We start from the raw sequence: 18,242 nt of genomic DNA, 5'->3' as shown, positions 1-18,242 counted from the left end.
ACCCATTTTAAGAAGAGATGAGGTAATTCTGAAGATGAAGGCCTCAAAGCAGCAGCAGCAGACCATCCACATTAATTGGCAAGGAAAAATTTAATCTTGTTAATATCCTAACTGAAGAGGACCAACGATTTAACAACAGAAATAGCCAACACCACAGACAAGACATCTCACTTGGTTCGGCTTACATAATTCTGACTGAAAATTAAAGTTGAGCAAACTTTCCACTCAATATGTGCCCACGTCATCTGCAGACAAAAATAGAGCTTTCAATGGAAAGTTTAAACAACTGGAATCAAGACTCTGCAGCATTTCTTCAAAGAATTACACATGGTTTTACCAGTATGATTCAGAAGACAAATCACAATCAAAGCACTAGCTACCAAGAAGTGGAAGTGATCCACTCAAAGCAAAAGAGTATGAGAGTGTTTTGAGAAGAAAAGCTAAAGCTTTAGCAGAAAAATGCCTAGAAAAGCTTCACCAGAGAGTCCTTAACCACAACAATACTCCTGCTCATTCCTCTCATCAAACAAGGGCACTTCTGCAAAGTTTCAATAAATCATTAGGCATGAACCTTTCAGTCCTACTTTGGCTCCTTTTGACTTCCTGGTTTCCTAATCTTAAAACAAGTTTTAGAGGGGGCCCATTTTTCTTCAGTTATTGTAAAAAAGACAGCACTGATATGGTTAAATTGCCAGGGCCCTCAGTTCTTCAGGGATGATCTAAATGACTGGTATCATTGCTTGAAAAAGAGTCTTGAACTTGATGGAGTTATGTTGAGAAACAGTTAATATTTTTTGGTTTTATCATTTAATTACATTGTTCCACAAACTTTTAATTCCCCTCTTATTTACAGCTGCTCATCTTTAATTTGTGCCTGCTACACATTATCGGCTTATAGATTTTTTTTTTTTTTTTGAGACAGAGTACAGTGGCACGATCTCAGCTCACTGCAACCTTCACCACCCAGGTTTAAGCAATTCTCTGCCTCAGCCTCCCGAGTACCTGGGATTACAGACAAATACCACCACGCCCAGCCAATTTTTTATATTTTAAGTAGAGATGGGGTTTCACTATCTTGGCCAGGCTGGTCTTAAACTCCTGACCTTATGATCCACCTGCCTCGGCCTCCCAAAGTGGTGAGATTACAGGTGTGAGCCACTGCACTCAGCCCCCTTGCAGACTTTTATGCCTTTTTTCAAAGAGTCTCTCACAGTATCTGAGACCCTGAATAAAACATAACATGATATTCACATATTACAGATGAAGAATGAAGATCACATAAGTAAAATGTGATGCCTACTTGATGGCAAAGAGAAACAGAATTTTGGTTTTCTGCCTCCCAAATTAGTATGTATTGCACAGCACCTTGTTGCTTCTGAACCAAAATGTCACAGTCAGCATTAATCATTTCTTCTTCCATTTCTTTTAGCCACGACTTCTTCCAATGCACTGTCTTTACTCTTTAATCTGGATGGCCTCATTTTGGAATAGCATTTCCATTCACTGACACCTGACACAGAGAATATACTAGACTAGCCAAACAATCTAACTGCTCTTTTGCAGGATCCAAACTTTTACCTGTTTTAAACTGAATGGTAACTAAGCAATAATGCAGGTGGAAAAAACTATGAACTATTATGAAAGAGAATATAACAGAACGCAAGTATTTCTAATTCTCCACCAGAGGCTGCAGCTTTTAACTGTTCCTGAGACAGCTTTCAAAATAATCTAACCAGTCAGGGCGGCTCATGTCTGTAATTCCAGTCTCTTTAAGAAACTGAGGTGGGAGGATCGCTTGAGTCCACGAGTAAGACCAGCCTAAGCAACAAAGTGAGACCTCATTTCTACAAAAATAAAAATAAAAATAAAAACAAAAATTTGGGTGTTTCCCTTTCCCCCATAAACATACAAACATGTGCCACATATCTACGTTTCAGTCAGATAACTGCACATATGATGCATAATCCCATGAGATTGTAATGCCATTTTTTTACTGTACTTCTGTATATGTTTAGATATGCTTAGATATACAAATATATACCAAAGCATTATAATTACAAATAATGTACAATATTCAGTACAGTAACATGCTATACAGGTTTGCAGTCTAGAAATAACAGTCTACCATATAGCCTAGGTGTGTAGTAGGTTATACCATCTAGTTTACTCTATGATTTCATAGAGTAAGATAAGTAAGATATCATAAGTACACTCTATGATTTTTCACACCATGACAAAATCACCTAATGACACATTTATCAGAATATATCCCTATCATTAAGCAATGCATGACTGACTATATTACTGTAACATTCATCTGTACTTCGCTTTTTCATTTAAATTATTCTTTCCCACTCTCCTTCAAACTATTGCCAAATCATCCTGATACCCGTTTCACAATTACCATACTTTGATAAATATTTTCAGTGTCTTCTCATTTTCTAGAGAACAAACTCCTTAATTGTGTTTGTGCCATGGTCACAAATACAAATTCCTCAGTAGAGAAAATCTAGGATTAGAAGTTAGAAGACCTAGGCCACAGTTCCTACTCTACCACAAGCCAAGTATAAGATATCTCCTATACTTATATACTCTTGTAAGTCCTGCCTTTTCAATATGATCTTTAACTTCAGTAAGTAAACTGCCTACTCCTGTCAAAATATTCCACTCAATACCCTTAAAACAAACTAGGTATATACACCACTCGAACCATGTCTTTACATCCTTTCTTTTTCCAAAAAAGTATCTAGCACCCTTGCCCTTATTTATGTCTAACCCTTTCAAGACTTAATTTAGGTCTTTCTGACTAGGGCCAAGCATGATGGTTCATGCTAATCCCAGCAATTCATGAGGCCAAGGCAGGAGGATTGCTTGACACTAGGCGTTCAAGACCAGTCTGGGCAATATAATGAGACCGTGTCTCTAAAAAACAAATATTTATATGAGTGGGTGGGAGAAAGAAAGGAAAGGAAGGATGGAGGGAGGGAAAGAAGGAAAGGAAAGGAAGAAAAGAAAAAAGGGAAAAAGGAAGGAAGGAAAGAAAGAAACCTCTGACTGGTACCCAAGTCATAATGATCTCTATCCCTAAACCCACTGAATTTCTTTGGCATTTATTTCCACTAATTCATTTGGTGCTTGCTTAAACAAGCCTACAACCATATCCCTTTGATGTTGAGGCTACCCTCAATACCCTGATAAAGTTGCTAAACTTGACAATAAAATTAAGAATGAGTATTTTGTATTTTAATGTTGGAAAACGACTATCTTTAAAAAACCTATCACTGCCCCATGATTGTTAAACTCAGCTAATATTAGTATTTATATGTATATAACTTAAGAAATCACAATTAAAGTTTACAAAAAATATAAAGCAATGGAAAAGAAATATCATTGCATTTTGACATAAAAAAAAAAACCCCTAAAATCTAAAAGCCATGAACTCTCTTAGCTTAGAATGGGGAAAAAGGTATTGATAGATGTCTTTGAAACATTTACAAACACATACTCTACTTAAACATCAAGAAAACTCAAGCTAAGAAATTTAAATAAAAACAGTTCCATATCAACTAACACCTTGACCTCCTCCCTTTACTGTCTTAGGATCTTTTTCAGCATGTGCAACATTTCTACAAAAGTATCCCTCTATTCCAACTAGCTGCTACCAAATCTGAAATCTTGAATCCACAATTTTATTCTATTCTTGGCAAATAACAAAATGTTCTTATCGTCTGTCCCCTTCATCTTCATGTCCATACTAGATAATGGTATTCCTAAGCATAACTAATTTTCTCTCTTTAACCAAGTTTTTTCCCCTAAACTATACCTGTTTTGTTATAAAATTACATTATCTAATTTAGATTAGATATAATAAAATTAAATATATAAATATGATTGCCTAATTTTATAACAAAACAGGAATAGGTGGTGGGGGGAGCAAAAAACTTGGTTAAAACTTTCAGAGTAACCTAAATAAAGAGAAGTATCCATTGTTTCAAAAAGACAAAAACAAAATAATCCATAAAGTCTTAAAAAAATTTAAAACACATATACCAAAATAACCAAGTAGGTTATAACTGATATTATCTCTTCATGCAGTATGGGTTTCTTTCCCTCGCTCTAGAGCTTACTCCAATTTAGGATGTTTTGGTCTTTTTTATTTTTTGAGATAGAGTCTTGCTCTGTCGTCCAGGCTTAGAGAGTGCAGTAACGTGATCTCAGCTCACCACAACTTCCACCTTCTGGGTTCTAGAGATTCTTGTGCCCCAGCCTCCTCAGTAGCTGAAAATACAGACACACACCACCAAGCCTGGCTAATTTTTGAATTTTTAGTGGAGATGGTGTTTCACCCAGTCTGATCTCACACTCCTGGCCTCAAGTGACCCACCTGCCTCAGCCTCCCAAAGTGCTGGGATAGAGGTGTGAGCCACCGTGCCCAGCCAGATGTTTTCATCTTGATTTGCCTTAGTTTCTAAATCTCATCCTCTCCATTTTCTCCTGTTAGTAGTCACAGAGAACCAAATTCTGTTAAGTTACGAAACTAAAGTCTCTCTTTCCTAAATCTTCTTGAATGAAACAAGAAGCTACCAAAATGCTTCCTACACTAAATTCTGCTCTGCAGACTAAAAAGTAAAATAGTTAAAGCATTCGATATGTCTATTAGAGGTTGAAATAAATATTTTCTAAAGGTATGGGCCAACTGTTTTTTGCTACTAAATACTGAAGGGAAATATGAAGATATTAGGTGTCAACTTTCTCACTATGGCCTTAATGAATAGATTCTGTGGGTTAAAAAATCTTCTAACTGTATTATTTCATTGTCTAATCTCTACCTCCCTAAGCGGTAACTCATCTTTTACTATCATTAGAATATCTGATTTGTGTATTATTCTGCTTTCTACACACAGGCCTTTTCCTTTTCTACCAACTGTGTGACTAGAATTGTTTCAATGATCATTGGTGAGAGTGCAAATTACCAGAATGTTTTTGGATGTCAGTAACTGATTATTTTAAATATGTATGTCATTTGACCAATGAAATTCACTCCTAGTAAACTGTTACCTACACATTTATACATATATTCAACAACATAAATACTTATACTTTTCTTTCCTCTTCTGATAACAGCATTATTTGGAATAAGAGGGGGAAGAGGGAAGAAAAAGAAGAGGGGAAGAGGGAAAAAGAGGAAGAGAGGGGAAGGGAAAGAGAAAAGGAGACAAAAGAGAGAGGATGTGAACACACGTAAACCTTGATACAGAAAAATAGTTTCACAATTTATATCCGTACTATATAGTGGATTCAAATGGGGGAGGGAGAGAAACAAGATGATTCATAGAATGATGAAATCATTCTGAAATTTCAATTACTGTTAATCTTTTTAAAAAAGAATTCATGTTTACTAAATTTTTTCTGTATTTGACTCATAGAATGATGAAATCACCCGGAAATTTCAATTACTGCTAATCTTTTTAAAAAAGAATTCACGTTTACTAAATTTTTTCTGTATTTGACATTTCAGCCATCACTCAGCCTATCAGTCACAAGTCATAAACTGTATTATGTGGTAGCCTGAAGTTCCACAATTTAGGAGGCAATAAAAATAGTGTGGTTACTTATTCATCCATTCACATTAAATGTACAGTAAGAAATTATATTTTATCTAAACAAGTGAATTTATAGACATCTGGTTAAGTTAGTTATAAATTAGTCTAGCTAAATTAATTTTCAAGCACCTTTATCAACAGCCCAAATAAATTATTTTAGGAGAAAATTAAGTCCAAATATAAAAATACAAAGATTACAATTTTTCTTTCTTTTTTGAGACAGTCTCGCTCTGTCGCCCAGGCTAGAGTGCAGTGGCACGATCTCGGCTCATTGCAGCCTCTGCCTCCCAGGTTCAGGTGATTCTTGTGCCTCAGTCATCTGAATAGCTGGTATTACAGGCATGTGTCACCATGCCCAGCTAATTTTTGTATTGTTAGTAAAGACAGGGTTTCACCATGTTGGCCAGGCTGCTCTCAAACTTCTAACCTCAAGTAACCCACCCACCTTGGCCTCCCAAAGTGCTGAGTTTGCAGGCATGAGCCACCACACCCACCCTACAAACTTAAAACAAATACCTACAAATTCACATACAGTAGTTACAGTTATATTTAAGAAGCAAAACAGGACATGATTTGGAGAGGGGGAACAAAAATGATCACACAGATAATATAATAATGTATGATTAAAGACAGAAAGATAAGGAATTTATTCTGAAGGAACGATCTAAGAAAAACAAGGGGGGAGGGGGAAGGGCTGGTCATGATGGCTTTAATCCCAGCACTTTGGGAGGCTGAGCCAGGAGGATCGCTTGAGCCCAAGAGTTTGAGACCAGCCTGGGCAACATGGCGTAACCCCATCTCTACAAAAAAAGTTAGCCAGGCATGGTGGTATGCACCCGTAGTACCAGCTATTCGAATGGCTGAGGAGGGACCATCGCTTGAGCAGTATCAGTGAACCATCATTGTGCCACTCCAGGCTGGACAAAGGAATAAGACCCTGCCTCAAAAACAGAAAGGAATGAAAGAAGATCTAGTCAGGTGGCTTATGTCTCTAATCTCAGCACTCTAGGAGGCCGAGGCAGGAGTATCACTTGACTTCAGGAGTTTGAGACCAGCCTGAGAAACACAGTGAGACCTGATTTTTTTTTTTAATGGGGTGGGTATAACCTTTGGCAGTAGAAATATAAACTAAACTATTAAGCATTTGAAAAAATTGGAGATAAAAAGCAAAAGTAAAATATTCCCTCAAAATAAGTACAGATTTACAAAACAAGTAGAAAAATACTGCAATGTTTACTTCACTCATTCATTTAACAAATTTAAGCAAAATAATGTGCCAAGCACCATTCTAGGTGCTAGATACAATAGTGAACAAAATAGACAAAATGTCTGGCCTTGGCTGCACATGGTGGCTCATGCCTGTAATCTCAGCACTTTGGGAGGCCGAGGCAGGCAAATCACGAGGTCAGGAGATCAAGACCATCCAGGCCAAAGTGGTGAAACCCCATCTCTACTAAAAATACAAAAATTAACTGGGTGTGGTTGTGCATGCCTATAAGTCCCAGCTACTTGGGAGGCTGAGGCAGGAGAATCGCTTGAACCTGGGAGGCAGAGGTTGCGGTGAGCCAAGATCACGCCATTGCACTCCGGCCTGGGCAACAAGAGCAAAACTCCATTTCAAACAAACAAACAAAAAAAGTTTACAATAAAAACTAAACCACAGGCTGGTCACTACAGCTCATGCCTGTACTCCTAGCACTTTGGGAGGGCAAGGCAGGAGGATCAGTTCCGCTCAGGAGTTTGAGGCTGGCCTACGGAACACAGCAAAATGTTCATCTCTACAAAAAAAAAACACAAAAATGAGCTGGGTATGGTGGTACACACCAGTGGTCCCAGCTACGTGGTAGGCTGAGGTGGGGGGATCACTGGAGTCTGGGAGGCAAGGATTACAGTAAGCTGATATCGCACCACTGTACTCCATTCAGTCTGGATGACAGATTGAGACACTGTCTCAAAAAATAAATCACATATTGGGACAATTAGCTATCCACGTGGGAAACACATAAGAAAGAATAAATTTGGACTCCTACCTCACATCATCCAGAAAACTTGCATAAACCATACAAGGAAAAAAATGATGAACTGGACTTCATCAAAATTAAAACTTCCTGCCCTTCAAAAGGCACCACTGAGGCTGAGTGTGGTGGTACAAGCCTGTAATCCCAGTTACTAAGGAGGATCGCTCCAGTCTGGGCAACATAGAAAGACCTCATTTTAAAAGGCACCTGTGGGTAGGAGGTGGTTGCACTACTGAGAGAATGAAAAAACTCACAGAATGGGAGAAATTATCTGCCAATCATATATATGAGAGACTTATACGCAAATACATAAAGAACTCTTACAACTTTAGTAATAAGAAAATGTAATTTTTAAATGGGCAAAGTATTTAAATAGGTATTTCTCTCCAAAGAGGATAAATGGCAAATAAGCACATAAAAAGATACTCAACACTATTAGTCATTAGGGAAATGTACACTAAAAAACATAAAAAGAAATCATACTTCATACCCACTAGAATGACTGTAATCAAAGACAGATGGTACCAAATGTTGGTACAAATGTGGAGAAATTGCTAATGAGGAAGTAAAATGACACAGTCATCTTGGAAAATAGTTTGGCAGTTTCTAAAAATGTGAAACACAGAGCTAACATAAGCCCCAGCAATTCAACTCCTAGGTATCTACCCAACAGAAATAAAAACGTATCCACACAAGAACTTATGTATGAATGTTCATAGTGGCATTATCCAAAACAGTCAGAGTAGATTATACTAGACTAGAGCCTACTGTTTAAAAAAAGAGGTGGAAACAACTGATATTCAACTGATGAACAAAAAAGCAGTATAGTCATACAATAAACTATTCAACAATTAAAAAAAACTCAAAGTACTCACATGTGCTTACAATGCAAATAAACCTTGAAAATATTATACTTAGTGAAAGAAGCTAGACATCAAACATCACATACTATATTTTACCACCTATATAAAATACCTATAGAAGGCAAATCTATAGAAAGAGAAAAAAGAGTAGCTGCCTAGGATAGAGTGCAAATGAAAAGTAAATGCAAATGAACAAAGGGCTACTTTGAATATATTAAAAAATCATCTGTACATCAAAATGGGTGAAATTTTTGTCATAAGATATATCTCAATAAACCTGTTAAATCAAACAAAAACTCTATATCAAAATCCTGAATACAGAAAATGTTGAGGAAAAAGTAAAAACAAATACTAGCCTGTGTTCTGCCTCAAGCGAACTTGAAAGAACATCAGTTTGTGGGAAGGTTGAAGATCGAATGATCTGTTGGGAAATCACCGAGGCATTGCCATTCTCTTGCGGAATTTCATGTTCATCGAAGTTTCGGTTTATATCCCTTTCTTGGTGAGTACTATTGCTGTTATGTAAATTAAATGAGTCGTCATCCTGATTTTTTAGAGAGTTAAAAAAAAAAAAGAATGAGTTCTAAAGAATACAGTTATTATAAACTTTTTCCTAACTAAGCTTCCATTGAAAATACATAAACATGGTCGGGGGCAATGGCTAACGCCTGTAAGCCACTTTGGGAAGCCGAGGTGGGCAGATCACCTGAGGTCAGGAGTTCGAAATCAGCCTGGCCAAAATGGTGAAATCCCATCTCTACTAAAAATACAAAAAAATTAGCTGGGCATGGTGACAACGCCTGTAGTCCCAGCTGCTTGGGAGGCGGAGGCAGAAGAATCGCTTGAACCCAGGAGGTAAAGGTTGCAGTGAGCCGAGATCATGCCATTGCACTCCATCCTGGGTGACAAGAGTGAAACTTTATCTCAATGAATCAATCAATATAATACTTTTAATTATTAAGTTTAGAAATGAAAAACTAAGCTGGGATGGATATCCAAAGCTTTCTTGCCCTAAGGATTCATAGCTATACAACAATGACAAAACTAAAAGCATGAAGGCAGGTAAGATGGGAGAAGCAAAAGAAAACAGATATAAACAAGAATGTTTTTTAAATTTACTTTTCCATAGGAACTATAGAATGAAACAAATCTACTTTAGAAAGGAAGTCATAACCAGGCACAGTGGCTCATGCCTGTAATCCCAACACTTTGGGAGGCTGAGGCAGGTGGATCACCTGAGGTCAAAAGTTCAAGAGCAGTCTGGCCAACATGGTGAAACATCGTCTCTACAAAAAATACAAAAATTAGCCAGGCCTGGTGACACATGCCTGTAGTCCCTGCTACTGGGAAGGCTGAGGTGTAAAAATCACTTGAACCTGGGAAGCGGAAGTTGCAGTAGGCCAAGATATGCCATTGCACTCCAGCTTGGGTGACAGAGTGAGACTTCGTCTCAAGCAAATCAAACAAGGGGTGGTCGAGGGGAGAAGATAAGTCATCATTTATGCAAATGGCTTTCCAATCTTCTTTCCAAGGAGATGATTCTAATGTATTCCAAGGTCCAAATATATGCTCAAGTATTTCAATGACATCTCAATATCACATATTGCTATAAATTCAGTTACCTTCTCTGAGCCAGCACGGCTTTCATCTTCATGTTCTTCTTCTACTCTGTCTCTTTTCAATGCTTTCAAAAATTCACTCTTCTTATCAGTGCGCATTCGTGTCAGTTTGGTTAGACGAGGCTGCTGATTAAGTTTATCGACAGGAGAAGAGGAATTTGAACGATTACACTAAGAGGAAATTCAAAAATAATGATAAATATGTAGTCAAGGAATCAATGTCAACATAAAATTCACCACTACCACAGCTTCCTATTTTACCTTTATTCACAATACAAAATTGATTGTCCATGTCAAAGTCTAGTTCTCTCTATTCCTATTTTTTCCCCTACTGAATGAGTCAACAAAAGAATTTTCTTATCCCACAATGAATGTCTGATAATACTCAGAACTATGATTCTAAATTAGGCATCATTATTTTATAAATACATCCTAGAATTATTTAAACTTTTCTATAATACATAAAAGAGCAGCTTTTCAAACTGTGTTACTCAGAGTTCTAGAGTTCAGTAACAGCTCCAATAAGATCTATTTTATAATTATTTATACACATACATAGGGTTTATCAGAGTGGATCTCACCTGGAAAGATGCTTGTGAGAGGGGAGGAGAAAGAGAGAATCCTTTTGTTTTTGGTTCTTTGGTGTTTTGACAGTGGAACAGAAACAAAGTTAGAACTCTGTGTCACAGGAATTATTAGTCACGGAAACAAACCATAATAATGCTTACTTGCTGGCATTAATGTTTGTATATTATAACTAATCTCAGCAGAATTAACCAGCTAGGAATGCTAGTCCTTCCCTCAAAGTTCAAAAATTCTGTGTCTGAGATCATAAATAAAAAGTAGTATATGAGGGGTTATGATGTTCCAATATGGTACCCAAAGCAACTTCGGGTATAATAATGTAAGTATTCCAGGTGTCCTTTAACACTAGACTGGTCAGGGAACTCCCTGTTCTGGGAATTTCAAAACCTTGATCAAATGAAAAAGAAATACTGAACTTCAGGTATTCAGTCAGTACCATAACAATACACACCTTTCTCTCTTGTTCCTCCTCTCTCCCCACTTCAATGTTAACACTAATAAAGTGTCCATCATCCCCAAAAGACATTATACAATACAAATCCTCATTATTAAGTTCACTCCTACAGCATAACTATCACAAGTATCAAATAACATTGCAATCTTCATAATTATTTTCTTTAAAATTACTCTTGGTCCAGGTGTGGTGGCTCATGCCTGTAATTCCAGCAACTTTGAGAAGCTGAGGAGAGAGGATCATTTGATGCCAGGAGTTTGAGACCAGCCTGGACAACACAGGGAGACCTTCATCTCTACAAAAAGTAGAAAATTAGCCAGCCCAGTGGCAAGCAACTGTAGTCCTAGAAGATCAGGAGGCTGAGATGGGGGGATTGTTTAAGCCCAGGAGATCGAGGCTGCAGTGAGCCACAACTGAACCACTGTTCTCCAGTCTGAGCAACAGAGATGCTATCCCTCCCACCACCCCTCCAAAAATTATTCTTTATGTTTTTTAGATGTTTTGAAATTCCTCCCCACCCCCTCCTTTTGAGACAGGGTCTTACTCTGTTACCCAGCCTGGAGTGCAGTGGTACGATCACAGCTTGCTGCATCCTTGACATTCCAAGGCTCAGGTGTTCCTCCCACCTCAGCCTCCCAAGATCTGGGACCAACAGTGCATTTCTTTTTTTAAAGTACAGTCAGGGTTTCACCAGGCTGGTCTCAAATACCTGGGCCCAAGTGATCTTCCTGTCCCACTTTCCAAAGTGTTGGGATTATAGGCATGGGCTACCACACCCAGCTGGGAATTTTCATTTAAAATATTTTAAATGATTCCTACTTTCCCAAAGTGCAAAACTGGTTAACAAATGAAGTATATGAATCCAGTGTTCTGAAGGAATGAAACTATCTCATTTTAATGTATTCATTTAATGAATTTCTAACTTTTAATCTTTGTTAAATTATCATGATTAAAATATTACATTCCTCAAGAGTAATTTTTAATGCCATACCTCTTTCACTGAATTTGTTGATGGACTAAAATTCTTGGCAGTTGATTTAAAAGCATTAAAGTTGCCAACACCATATGTAGACTCATGAGGGAAAGAAGTTCCAACTTTATTTTCTTTTGTTTGGCTTTTCCATTGTGTAGGCTAAAGAAAAACACACAAACATTAATGGCTATCAAAAACAGGCTATAGGAGAAAGACAAAAACAGTGACTACTATAAAACAAAAACGACTACACTAGACTCATAAAAACAATTATTTTTGTATCACACTGCATTATTCCTACATAGTTCTCTGTCCCTTTCTTTTTCTACAAGTAAAATCAAAACTGAGCATTTAGATAACTAAACTGTTTTTTCCAAAGCTACATAAACATTAAGTTTTCAAAACCTAAAACTGAGCACCAGTTAAAACAACGTTATCTATTATCATTAATACATCACCAATACATCTAGCAAAAAAAGAAATTGTAAGTTTCACTTATACTACTGAACAATAGAAACACACAAACCACATCAAAGATAATTAAGAGCACATATGGGTCAACTCTTGCCACCTAGAACTCAGCACCCCATGAAGTACCTCCATACACACTTTAAATTCTTTAACATTTTCCCCTATAGTATATAATTTGGTATCAACTCAAAACTTACATTTGTGGTAATTTAGAACTTACTTTTGTAGGTGGAGCAGCAGGTTTAGGGACTAAACCTTTATAAACACTTGGACCAGTTCCATTCTTAACTGGCTGTGACTGAAGATTTCCTACTACTGGGAATCCAGACAGCTGTAAGTCTTTTGTATTACCTTTCTTAATGACCAGCATCCTTGGAGCTCTAGATTTAGGATTCGGAGGATATTCTGCATAAATAAAGCACGACCAAGAGTCACTCACAATTTCAAATTTTAGTACTGAATAAAACCACCCAAAGAACAGTATATTCCAAACTTTTTTTTTTTAACTAATAGCTGTCCCCTGGGTAAAATAATTAAACTAAATAAGTACAAACTATATTCAAACTTAAGAAGTAAAGCTAAAACATTATCCCAGAGTATAGGAAGAATTGGGCAATGTCAAGTAATACAGATAAATTCTGCTAGACAGTGGCCCAAAATGTCAAAACCAAGACAAATTACATTCTATCATGCCTTGTATTCACTATAAAAAATTGCAAATTTGACTCTTATGACTTAGAATATAAAATACATTTCTATTTTTCCCTTCCCCATTTGAAAAGAGGATTAAAATTTCAATTTTTTCATTTTTATACTCAACTTACAAAGTTATTGCCAATAAGCAAGAAATTATATTCCTTTTGTGCTAAATACTTCAGTTATGACTAAGAAAAAAGAGAATTGTATTTCACGATATAAACTCATTCATGTATTTATTGACCATTTATCTACATTCAAAGCATTATATGAATATAGAGAACCAACTCAATCCTGTTTCTGAAGACTGTAATACAAATAATTGCTAAAGGCAGACTTTTCTCAAGACTACTGCAGTTGCTAAAAATAAACACTATTCCTATAATTTAATCAACGTGGGAATGTAATCAAACAGATGTTGCAGTGAAGAATGTCTTCCCTTACAAAAACTTTGAAAGCATCAGTTTCACAGTTGGAATGCTTAGAATTAAAGAGAGAAATCCCAGAAATTCTAAATTAAAATGAGTTCTGCACATTAAATAAGATCATATGTATTAGTGGACTGGGTAGATATCTGTAATGATTCCTTCCCCAAAACCTAAATCAAGCTTCCTAATGCATCATCTCAAAACCCAAAACTAAATATGAACTCCTAGGGAAACCCAGAGGGACTTTACAGTTCATGGGAGAATTCAACCTCTCCAAAAGATAAAGCTGGTATGGTGCTTCACCTACTTGAAATGCTAAAGGATAAAAAGAACAAGAGCTAAAAATAACCTGAGAAAAGGTTCGTATTTCCAAAAACTAAACACATGTTGACTTAATAGGTTAAAGATTCAAACATCCCAACAGTCAAAAAAAAAAAAAGCCCAGTATCACAGGTTAAAAAAAGACATCTGTGGCACATAAAAACACAAAAAGTCTTATCACCAAAGTATAGCTTTTCTAATGATATTACACAATAAAATTAACAAAACAAATAAAGATCTTAAACAAAAGGACAGTCAAGAATTGTACTATACAATGTAAGATTTCCAATTATTTTTGGTAAACAGATGATGGTGGCATGGATAAAGTACAAAAAAAAAGATTCTTGAAATTAATAAATAAACTGTAAGAGAAAATTATAGCATGTAACTCAAAATCTAAAGTAAAACCCAGGAATCCGAAGAATGATCAATGCTAACAAAATGGAGAGAGGTAATCTCATCTGTGAGGAATCAAGGTATTAAAGCAGAGGCAGTTCTATCACTGTACACAAGTAAGTCTAAACACGGCCAACAGAGACTTCTAGTTCAATGTGGCTGACTAAGCACATAAGTTTATCTTCTTCTAAATTATTTTGTTAAAATTACTACAAGAGAGGAAACCAAACACAACTATACAAAATAACAGTAGTCAAATCCAAAAAAATAATTTCAACACACATTTCTAGAGAAGTAAGTAACAAGTTTCAATTTACACAAAAGAACCTAACAGCCGAGGAAGGATCTAATCTACCATGTACAACCTTGAGATTGGGACTTGAAAATGACAGATACGGCAGAGGGCAGAAATGCAACTTTGACAAATAAAAATTAAATAATTCAAGAAAAGATCCTTATAAATTCTAAAGAATGTACTTTAGGCAGAAGGAAAATGATCCCCTGTGGAAGGTTGAAGATACAAGATAAAAAAAATTTTTATACATATGCAATCAATGAGAAGCAGCCTGGTGTGGTGGCTCATGCCTGTAATCCCAGCACTTTGGGAGACCAGGGTGAGAGGACTGCTTAAGGCCAGGAGTCCACCAGCCTGAGCAATATAGTGAAACTCCGTTTCTACAAAAAAATTTTTTTTAATTAGCCAGACATAGTGATGTGCACCTGTAGTCTCAGGTACTAGGGGGGCTGACAGGAGGACTGCTTGAGCCCAGGAGGTTGAGGCTGCAGTGAGCTGTGATGGCATCACTGTACTCCAGTCTGGGCCACTGAGTGGGACCCTGTCTCAAAACAAAAACAAGGAAGCAAAAGAGAAACTAGATAGGCATGTAGAAATACTGTCTTTAAGCCTCAATATAGTTCCTGAGTACAAATTTCACCTTCCCTTAAACTGGATTCCTAGACACCTAGGAATAAGAAATATTCTGGCTGGTTCCTCAATGAGGTCTTCGGTGCAAAGAATGACGAAATATCCTATAAAGAAGAAAAGTGAAACCTAAGAAATCACTCACAGAAGAGTAGGTAGCAGAGTAAGAGATGACAAAGGTCCCTGAAGAAAGATGACAGAGACTGAGAGGGAAGCGGAGAGATAAGCCAATATTATATTTATTAAGAATTCATATTAGGCTGGGCACAGTGGCTCAGGCTTGTAATCCCAGCACTTTAGGAGGCCGAGGTGAGCTGATTACGAAGTCAAGTGTTCGAGACCAGTGTGGCCAACATAATGAAACCCCGTCTCTACTAAAAATACAAAAAATTACTCAGTCATGGTGGCGGGCACCTGTAATCCCAGCTACTGGGGCGACTGAGGCAGGAGAAAAGATTGAATCCAGTTAAGTGGAGGTTGCACTGAGTCGAGATCATGCCATTGCACTGCAGCCCGGGCGACAGTGCAAGACTCCACCTAAAAAAAAAAAAATTCATATATAGGCCAGGCATGGTGGCTCACACCTGTAATCCCAACACTTCTGGAGGCAGGATGGATTACTTGAGCCCAGGAGTTCAAGGTTAGGCTGGGCAACATAATGTGACCTCATCTCCACAAAAAATTTTAAAATGAGGCAGGAAGATCGCTTGAGCCTAGGTAGGAGATTGGAGTTGCAATGAGCCATGATTGCACCACTGCACTCCCACCTGGGGGACAGAGCAAGACCCTGCCTCAAAAACAACAAAAAGAATTCACATTTAAATATTACAGCACAGAAGAATACCTACTTTTGTATCAGATCATCAGAATTTGAATACTAGCTCCGACCCTATGAGCTGTATAACCTTACATGAGTTACTTAATCTCTCACCTACAAAATGAAAAACAATCGCTCTTGTCTGAGATTTGCTGTGAAATGTTTCACATTCAAATAATTACTAGGAAAAAAATACAGAAAAGCCATACACTGTCACTAACATAGAATTGCAATTACAATTCAAATTAAAGGTGCCCTTTTGCAAGAATTTCAGGTTGCTTAACCTGGAATTAGACAGCAAGGGGAAAAAAAGAATTTTAGGTTGACCTGTAAGAATAAGAAAAACTTAAGATAGACATGATAGAAAACAATCTATGTCCTGTATAACAACTTTGAATAATTGACATAAACCTGCTTATTTAAGAAAAAGAAGGAAGTTCCAAGATGGCCAGTTAGGTGCAGCTCAGGATTGCAGCTCCCAGTGAAAGTGCAGAGGGTGAGTGGACACCGCATTTCCAAACGGATTTTTATTACCCACAGACCAGGAGATTTGCAGGCAGAGGAGCCACATGGATCGCCAGGGCAGCTGTTTAGGGCGGCTGTTTTGCCTGCGCCCCGGCGCAGCGGCTCCTAGTGCAGAATAAACAGGACTGTGTTCCCACTTAGCCAGCAAGGGGAGCTGAAACAGGGAGCCAGGCCAGGAGATTCCCAGGCAAAAAAGCGCCATGAACCTGAGCCGCGGTTGCAGACGGCGCGGTGGGTCACCGCACGGAAAATCACACAGATCCCGGCGCCTATTCAACAGGTGACCAGGACACCTGGGAGAGAGCCGACCGTTCAACTAAAAAACAAAAGGCTCTGAGGCAGGGAGCCAGGTGATCAGGCCCGGCTGGCCCCACTCCCACAAAAACAAAAACAAAAACAAAAAAACAGCAATTGAAAACGCTCTGGGTTGAGAGTTTCACAGCAAGCACAGCTGAACCCGGGACGGTCCAGCTCTGTGGGGGAGGGGTGTCCGCCATTACCAAGGCACTCCACCATTAAGGAGGCAGTCCGCCATTCCTGAGGCAGCCTGCCATTACCGAGGCAACCCGCCATTACAGAGAGAGTCCGTCATTACAGAGGCGGGCCACCATTGCTGAGGCAGTTCTAACTACACCCATATAAACAGGACTGCAGGGAAGTTCACATGGCAGCTGGGCAGAGCCCACAGCAGCTCAGCAAAGCATCCGCAGGCAGAGAGTGACTAGGCTGCCTCCTTGTGGGCAGGGCAGCCCTGAAGGAAAAAAAAAAAGGGCAGAGGCACAGCGGAAACTCATAAAGCCCTAACTCCCTGGGACAGAACACCTGGGGAAAAAAAGGGGTTTATGAGTTCTGCTGCTGCAGACTTAAACTTACCAGCCTGGCAGCTCTGAATGAACAACGGAGCTCACAGCTCAGCACCTGAGCTACTATAAAGGACAGACTGTTTCCTCAAGCAGCTCCCTGACCCCCATATATCCAAAGAGTCACCTCATAAAGGAGAGCTCAGACTGACATTTGGTGGGTATCCTTCTGGGACAAAGCAGAAGAAGAAACTGGTAGCAACCTTTACTGCTCGTCAGCTGCTGCAAGTGATCCCCAGGCAAGCAGGGCCTGGAGTGGACCTCAGCAGTCCTACAGCAGAGAGGCCAGACAGTTAAAAGGAAAACTAAGAAACAGAAATAACTTCATCATCAACAAACAGGACGTCCACTCAGAGAGCCAATCAGAAAGTCAGCAACAACAAAGTCGACAGGTGGATAAATCCACAAAGATGGGAAGAAACCAGTGCAAAAAGGATGAAAACACCCGAAACCAGAACACCTCTCCTCCTACAAGGGATCACAACTCCTCACCAGCAAGGGAACAAGACTGGATGGAGAATGAGTGTGATGAAATGACAGAATCAGGCTTCAGAAGGTGGGTAATAGGAAACTTCCGTGAGCTAAAAGAACATGTTCTAACCCAATGCAAAGAAACTAAGAACCTTGAAAAAAGATTTGATGAAATGCTAACGAGAATGGACAACTTAGAGAGGAATATGAGTGAATTGAT

At 38.3% G+C, this 18,242-nt stretch overlaps 1 protein-coding gene across 2 annotated transcripts in view; it reads right to left on the bottom strand.

The window, feature by feature from the left end:
* GPBP1 (GC-rich promoter binding protein 1) overlaps positions 1-18,242 on the bottom strand; it is an 86,080-nt gene that overhangs the window by 3,560 nt on the left and 64,278 nt on the right. For both annotated transcript variants that reach the window (XM_012457283.3, XM_012457284.3), the window contains 4 exons: positions 12,807-12,991; positions 12,134-12,274; positions 10,107-10,274; positions 8,841-9,028 (listed from right to left, as the gene is read on the bottom strand). In XM_012457283.3, the coding sequence (XP_012312706.1) occupies positions 8,841-9,028; positions 10,107-10,274; positions 12,134-12,274; positions 12,807-12,991 (682 nt within the window). The remainder of the gene's footprint in view (positions 1-8,840; positions 9,029-10,106; positions 10,275-12,133; positions 12,275-12,806; positions 12,992-18,242) is intronic.

The sequence above is a fragment of the Aotus nancymaae genome, unplaced genomic scaffold, assembly GCF_030222135.1.
Source record: "Aotus nancymaae isolate 86718 unplaced genomic scaffold, 86718_ANA_hifiasm-v0.15.2.pri h1tg000014l, whole genome shotgun sequence".
In the NCBI taxonomy this organism is placed as follows: domain Eukaryota; kingdom Metazoa; phylum Chordata; class Mammalia; order Primates; family Aotidae; genus Aotus; species Aotus nancymaae.
The sequence above is the reverse complement of the archived record's forward strand: the minus strand, read 5'-3'. Positions and strand labels throughout refer to the sequence as shown.